At 53.4% G+C, this 7746-nt stretch overlaps 1 protein-coding gene across 2 annotated transcripts; it reads right to left on the reverse strand.

The window, feature by feature from the left end:
* Positions 1-318: 318 nt before the first annotated feature.
* LOC140189955 (uncharacterized) lies at positions 319-6608 on the reverse strand. Of its 2 annotated transcripts, none has more exons than XM_072246333.1 (3): positions 6546-6608; positions 4479-5253; positions 319-1015 (listed from the first exon to the last, which is right to left on the reverse strand). In XM_072246333.1, exons 2-3 carry the CDS (start codon positions 5129-5131, stop codon positions 808-810), a joined length of 861 nt encoding a protein of 286 aa, XP_072102434.1. In that variant the 5' UTR covers positions 5132-5253; positions 6546-6608; the 3' UTR covers positions 319-807. The 2 variants fall into 2 exon arrangements, with proteins under 2 accessions (XP_072102434.1, XP_072102435.1); XM_072246334.1 differs by having other exon boundaries at positions 4479-5137; positions 6546-6599.
* Positions 6609-7746: the final 1138 nt, after the last annotated feature.

Genomic DNA, 7746 nt, shown 5'->3' on the forward strand with positions numbered 1-7746 from the left:
CACACTCTCCCCGGTACTGAGGGAGTGTCACACAGTCTGGGAAATATATATACTCGGGAAATGAAATCTCAAACTTGGACCCAAACTCCCTGGTACTGAGGGAGTGTCACACTGTCTGGGAGATGTATATACTGAGGGAATGGAGTGTTAAAGCACAGACAACACTCCTCGGTACTGAGGGAGGGTCACACTGTCTGGGGGGATGCATATACTGAGGGAATGGAGTTTTAAACTGCAGACACACACTCCCCCATACTGATGGAGTGTGGTCAGGGGAGTGAGTCACACCGAGATTCTCCACCAGGACGAGTCCAAGTGTAAACTGACCAGGTTTATTTTACATTAACGGCTACATAAACAAAAAAGTTACTGGAACGAAAAAAAGTAACAGAGACTTCTAACTTACTCCTTCTTACACGAAGGCAATTAGCTTGCCACACTGCCACTCACTTGCTGTGTTAAAAACGATAACCGTACTCCACGGGGCGGCTGGATACTTCCTCTGCGGAGGGTGTCCAGACCTCGCTCCACTTCCACGAGTGAGATCTTTTCCCCTCGACGAAAGGCAGCAAGGGAGAATGTATGTTAGGGCAGTGGGGCACTTTCCCGCCACCGATCTGAGTACTTCAGCACATCTCCAACTACCAAGAACTCATCGACTCCTCGATCCCAGACCGGTGAGATGAGGCGTGGTGATTGCCCGAGGTGCGGGGGGTGTGGGGGGTGCTTGTGGGGGAGTGTGTTGAGCTCTCCGCTGCTTGATGGCGAGGGAGTCTGAGTTCACCACTGGGGGGGTTGGTCCCGATGCTAGCGGTCAGCGCTGGGCACCGGCGCCTCGCCCAAGTGCTCGATCTGGTGCTGCTCGAGGAGGGCCATGGTCTTGAAGCTTTTACCACAGTCGGAGCAGATAAAGAGCTCGGCTGGCTCTGGCTCCTCAGAATCTGAGGGCTCAGGTTCCTGGCACTGCACAGGGTCCAGGTCCTCGTCTGGCGAGATCAGCTGCTCATCTGCAACACTGCGGGAGGGATGAAGGGGAGGGTCAAATGTTCAACTTCCCACCCACCATCCCATCTCCTTCCCTTCCCTCAACAGCTCACACTCTCTCCTCCTTTCTCCCTATGTCTCGGTATCTGCTTCCCTCCCTCTCTGGTATCTGGGCACCTCACACTCTCTCTCTGGGTATCGGGGTGTCTCTCTCTCTGGGTATTGGGGTCTCTCTCTCTCTGGGTATCGGGGTATCTCTCTCTCTCTGGGTATCGGGGTGTCTCTCTCTCTCTGGGTATCGGAGTCTCTCTCTGAGTATCGGGGTCTCTCTCTCTCTCTGGGTATCGGGGTGTCTCTCTCTTTCTCTCTGAGTATCGGGGTGTCTCTCTCTCTCTCTGGGTATCGGGGTGTCTCTCTCTCTCTCTCTCTCTCTGTCTCTCTGAGTATCAGGGTGTCTCTCTCTCTCTGGGTATCGGGGTGTCTCTCTCTCTCTGAGTATCGGGGTGTCTCTCTCTCTCTAGGTATTGGGGTGTCTCTCTCTCTCTGGGTATCGGGGTGTCTGTCTCTCTGTCAGGGTATCAGGATGCTTCTCTCTCTCTATGTCTGGGCACTGGGATCTCTCTCTCTGCCTCTCAGGTTATCAGTGTGTATCTCTCTGTCTCTGGTAGCTGGGTGTCTGTCTGTTTCTGGGAATCAGAATGCCTCTCTCTCTCTATTTCTGGCCATTGGGGTGTCTCTCTCTGGAATTCGGCGTGACACTCTCTCTCTGTCTGGGTATTGGTATATGTGAGAGAATCTCTCTCTCTCTCTGGGTATTGGAGTCTCTCTCTCTCTCTCTCTGGTTATCGGGGTGTCTCTCTCTGGAATTCGGCGTGACACTCTCTCACTGTCTGGGTATTGGTATATGTGACAGAATCTCTCTCTCTCTCTCTGGGTATCAGAGTCTCTTTCTCTCTCTGGGTATCGGGGTCTCTCTCTCTCTCTGGGTATCGGGGTGTCTCTCTCTCTCTCTGGGTATCGGGGTCTCTCTCTCTCTCTCTCTCTCTGGGTATCGGGGTCTCTCTCTCTGGGTATTGGGGTCTCTCTTTCTGGGTATCGGTGTCTCTCTCTCTCTCCCTCTCTGGGTATCGGGTTCTCTCTCTCTCTCTCTCTGGGTATCGGGGTCTCTCTCTGTGTATCGGAGTTTCTCTCTCTCTGGGTATCGGGGTCTCTCTCTCTCTCTCTGGGTATCGGGGTCTCTCTCTCTGGGTATTGGGGTCTCTCTTTCTGGGTATCGGTGTCTCTCTCTCTCTCCCTCTCTGGGTATCGGGTTCTCTCTCTCTCTCTCTCTGGGTATCGGGGTCTCTCTCTGTGTATCGGAGTTTCTCTCTCTCTGGGTATCGGTGTCTCTCTCTCTCTCTCTCTCTAGGTATCGGGTTCTCTCTATCTCTCTGGGTATCAGGGTCTCTCTCTGTGTATCGGAGTCTCTCTCTGGGTATCGGGGTCTCTCTCTCTGCCTATCGGGGTCTCTCTTTCTGGGTATCGGTGTCTCTCTCTCTCTGGGTGTCGGGGTCTCTCTGGGTATCAGGGTCTCTCTCTCTCTGGGTATCGGGGTGTCTCTCTCTCTGAGTATCGGGGTGTCTCTCTCTCTCTGGGTATCGGGGTCTCTCTCTGTGTATCGGAGTCTCTCTCTCTCTGCCTATCGGGGTCTCTCTTTCTGGGTATCGGTGTCTCTCTCTCTCTGGGTGTCGGGGTCTCTCTGGGTATCAGGGTCTCTCTCTCTCTGGGTATCGGGGTGTCTCTCTCTCTCTGAGTATCGGGGTGTCTCTCTCTCTCTGGGTATTGGGGTGTCTGTCTCTCTGTCAGGGTTTCAGGATGCTTCTCTCTCTCTATGTCTGGGCACTGGGATCTCTCTCTCTGCCTCTCAGGTTATCAGTGTGTATCTCTCTGTCTCTGGTAGCTGGGTGTCTGTCTGTTTCTGGGAATCAGAATGCCTCTCTCTCTCTCTATTTCTGGCCATTGGGGTGTCTCTCTCTGGAATTCGGCGTGACACTCTCTCTCTGTCTGGGTATTGGTATATGTAAGAGAATCTCTCTCTCTCTCTGGGTATCGGAGTCTCTCTCTCTCTCTCTGGTTATCGGGGTCTCTCTCTCTCTGGTTATCGGGGTGTCTCTGGAATTCGGCGTGACACTCTCTCACTGTCTGGGTATTGGTATATGTGAGAGAATCTCTCTCTCCGGGTATCAGAGTCTCTTTCTCTCTCTCTGGGTATCGGGGTCTCTCTCTCTCTGGGTATCGGAGTGTCTCTCTCTCTAGGTATCGGGGTCTCTCTCTCTGGGTATCGGGGTCTCTCTCTCTCCGGGTATTGGGGTCTCTCTCTCTCTCTGGGTATCGGGGTCTCTCTCTCTGTGTATCGGAGTCTCTCCTGTGGGTATCGGGGTCTCTCTCTCTGGGTATCGGAGTCTCTCTTTCTGGGTATCGGTCTCTCTCTCTCTCTGGGTATTGGTGTCTCTCTTTCTGGGTATCGGTGTCTCTCTCTCTCTCTCTCTCTCTGGGTATCGGGTTCTCTCTCTCTCTCTCTCTGGGTATCGGGGTCTCTCTCTCTCTGGGTATCGGGGTCTCTCTCTCTCTGGGTATCGGGGTCTCTCTCTCTCTCTGAGTATCGGGGTCTCTCTCTCTCTCTGGGTATCGAGGTCTCTCTCTCTCTGGGTATCGGGGTCTCTCTCTCTCTGGGTATCAGGGTCTCTCTCACTCTCTCTCTCTCTCTCTGGGTATCGGGGTCTCTCTCTCTCTCTGAGTATCGGGGTCTCTCTCTCTCTCTGGGTATCGAGGTCTCTCTCTCTCTGGGTATCGGGGTCTATCTCTCTCTCTCCCTCTGTCGATGTAGGAGTATCTAAAGGCCGATTTATACTTGTGCGTCAGATCGACGCCGTAGGTATGGCGTAGCCCTGAACCCTACGCAGAGCCTATGCGGATACCTATGCCGTAGCCTGACGCGCACCTCTCCCAAAATGTAACTACGCGTTGCGGCAACGCAGACCACAACAACTGTGATTGGTCCACTTGGTAGCATCATATTTCCTCCTACGCTGCAATAGCTTCCCATTGGGCGACTGAAGGGCAGGGAAGGAACTCTGGCTGCAATGCTTTCCATAAAGCTTCACAGACCTCTGAAATTATGGAGGACACATTTCGCTTTTACGAAAAAAGATGCTCGCTTTAAACTTGTTTATCCCGAGAAAGACCACCATGACCATGAAGCCTTGCGCGGGCAGGTGTGTGGGCGCATGCGTAACGTGCGCGAATTGCAGAGCGACGCAGACACACCAACGCACAGGTATAAATGCTCACAACAGCGTTGCCCACTTGCGTAGGCTACGGCGCAAGCTTGATGCACAAGTATGAATCAGCCGTTACTCCCTCTCTGTCCCCGGGTGTTGGGTTTTCTCTCTGCCCCTCCCTCTCCTCCTGATTACCCATGCTCTCTGCTCCATGATCGCTCCCTCCCTGCTTACCTGTCGCCCTCAGACCCTCTGAGCGTCAGGGCCCCGCGCCCCGCCCGGCCGCCGGCAAAGAGCGGGCAGTGGAAGGGCTTGTCACGGGTATGGATGCGCTGGTGACGTCGCAGGATGGAGGACTGGCTGAAATCCTTGGCACAGACGGGGCAGCGGAAGGGCCGCTCTCCGGTGTGGGTGCGCTGGTGGGTGGCGAGGTTGGAAAGCCTGCTGAAGGCGCGTCCGCAGGTCTGGCAGCCGAAGGGCTTCTCGCCGGTGTGGGTGAGCTGGTGTTTGACCAGATTGGAGGGCTGGCTGAACTCCTTTCCGCATGTCTGGCAGCGGAACGGCCGCTCGCCGGTGTGCGTGCGCTCGTGGCGCACCAGGTTTGACTTGTGGTTGAAGTCCTTGTCGCAGGTGGGGCACTTGAAGGGCCGCTCGCCCGTGTGCACCCGCAGGTGGCGCTCAAAGTGGCATGAGTGCTCGAAGGTCTTGCCGCAGTCAGAGCAGATGAAACCACGCTGGTCGGGCCGGCAGCGCCGACGGGGGCCGCTGCGGCCCCCTGCTCCTCCCTCTCCCCCCGCTGGCGAACGGGTGCCTCCTGCTCCCTTTGGCGCCCACTGGCGGGTCTGTGGACCGGGCTCCGGGCGTTCCTGCACCTCCTCGCCATCCATCAGCCTCTGCGGGGTGAGGAGGAAGGATCAGTATGCACATGGTCCTCGCTCGCTCACCCTCCTGCCCTCCTCTCCTCCTCGGCTCTGCACTCCACCTGGGCAATAGTAATACCTACATCTGGCTGCAATAAACATTGGTTACAGCTCAACATTCAACACAATCATACCCTCAGTTCTCACCAACCTCCTCCCAAACCTGGGCCGCTGTACCTCCCTCTACAGCTGGATCTTGATGTCCTCACTGGGAGACCACAGTCAGTTACGGATTGGAAATAAGATCTCCTCCTCGCTGACCATCGACACTGGCGCACCTCAATGGCACACCCTCAGCCCACTGCTCTACCCTCCCCACACACACGACTGTGTGGTTAGACACAGCTCAAGCACCACCTACATGTCCGCCAACGACACCATCTCAGGTGTTGATGAGGAGGCGTACGGGAGTGACATAGATCAGCTGGTGGAGTGGTGTCGCATCAACTTTCAGAGTCAGTAAGGCCAAGGAATTGACTGTGGACTTCAGGAAGTCACGGGAACACACACCAACCCCTATCAGTGGGTCGGTAATGGAAAGGGTGATTCTCCAGGGTCAACGTCTCTGAAGATCTATCCTGGGTCTAACACATCCATGCACAACAACAGCAGCTGTATTTCATGAGGAGTTTGAGGAGCAAAGTCTAGCAAATTTTTACAGAGGTACCATGGAGAGCATAGACGGCTGTAAACTCAGCCAGTTCCATTATGAGCACTCACTTCCCCAGCACCCTGGGCATCTTCAAAGGGTGATGCCTCAGGAAGGCAGCACCTGTCACTGAGGACCCTGCCCCCTTCACTCAGGACAGGACAGGCCCTCGTCTCACTGTGACCACCAGGAAAGAGGCACAGGAGCCTGAAAACACACACTCAATGATTCAGGAACAGCTTCTACTCCCGCCATCAGATTTCTGAATGGACATTGAACCCATGAACACTACCTCAATAATGTTGCTGTCTTTTGAATTGTTTTTATTAATATATGTAATTTATATTATTTTCTATGTTTGGCACTGAACTGCTGCCACAAAACAACTTGTTTAATGACTCGCCAGTGTTCTTAAATCCGACCCTGCTTCCTCCTCTCACCCCTCCTGTCTCTCCCCCGACATCTCCTTCCTCCCCCATCTCCCTCCTGCCCCTCCCTGTACCCCCTCCTCCCCTTCCCTCTCCCCCTCCCTCCTCCTCCTCCTCCTCCTCCTCTCTACCCTCCCTCCCCCTCTACCCCTTCCCCTCTCCCACTCCCTCCTCCTCCTCCCCTCCTCATCCCCTTCCCTCAACCTATTCTTACTCCCTCCCCCTCCCTTTCCTTCCCTCCTCCCTCCCCTCCCCTCCCCTCCTTCCTCCACCACCTCCTCCTCCTCCTCCTCCTTCCACTCACCGAGTCTCAGGAGCCGCCGCCTCTGTCACAGGCCGCAGACTGCTGAGCATGCGCATTCTCTCCTCTCCGGACAGACCGGACCGGATTCTATGGCGCTGTGCATGCTGGTCCGGATCGCCCGCCATTCGGAGGAGGAGAGCGATTTCACCAGCGATGATACTGCTCCCTGGACACCCCATAAACTATGGAACGAATAAATATATTCTGCTCCTCCTCCACCACCTTTTTATTCTGGCGTCTTTCCCTTCCTTTCCAGTCCTGAAGAAGTGTCTCGGCCAGAAACGTCCACTATTTCCATAGATGCTGCCTGGCCTGCTGAGTTCCTGTAGCATTTTGTGTCTGTTGCATCTGTAGGCCTTTTAATGTTTATGATTTTCTGCCCGTACATGCATTGGGTTTTGCGCCTCATCAGGTAACATCTTTAGTAAATCAGCAGCACCCCGCAGGAACTGACAGATGTCCCCACTAACTGAAGAATTAAACAACTCTTGTTCAAAGTTCAGTCTAAGTTTATTTTCAAAGGATGTTTATGTTACCATATACCATAAAACGAGAAGATACAGCCAGCAATGAATTCCACAGATTCATGAGACTCTGGCTAAAGAAATTCCTCCTTATCTCATTTCTAAACGGACACCCCTCTTTTCTGCGGCTGTGACTCACTCTCGAAAGGAATCATCCTTTCCACATTCACTCCATCTTGGTCTTTCAAGGCCTGAGATTCATTTTCTTGCAGGCATTTGCAGGAAAAGAATACAACAGAATTTATGAAAAACTGGACATAAACAAAGACTGATAAACAACTATCGTGCAAAATAAGACAAATGGTGGAAATAAAAATAACACTGCGAAGATGAGTTGTAAAGTGAGTCTAGAGAGCACGTAACCACAGCAACGCAGCAGTTTGCATGATGCTATGACAACCAGGAGTTTGGACTTCAATCCCATCACCCTCTGTGAGGAGTCCCTGTACATCCTCCCTACAGAATGCTTGAGTGAATTCCAGGTGCTCTGGTTTCCCTCCACAGTTCAAAGCCGTACTGGGTATGTTAATTAGTCGTTATAAATTGTCCCGTGATGAGATTAGGGTTAATTGGGTTTGTGGGGGTGGGGGGAGTGCTGGGTCTGCGTGGCTCGAGGGGCTGAAAGGGTTTACACTGTTCCACATCACTAAATAAGTAAATAATCCCTTTTGTATTGA

The sequence above is a fragment of the Mobula birostris genome, chromosome 29 (assembly GCF_030028105.1).
Source record: "Mobula birostris isolate sMobBir1 chromosome 29, sMobBir1.hap1, whole genome shotgun sequence".
In the NCBI taxonomy this organism is placed as follows: domain Eukaryota; kingdom Metazoa; phylum Chordata; class Chondrichthyes; order Myliobatiformes; family Myliobatidae; genus Mobula; species Mobula birostris.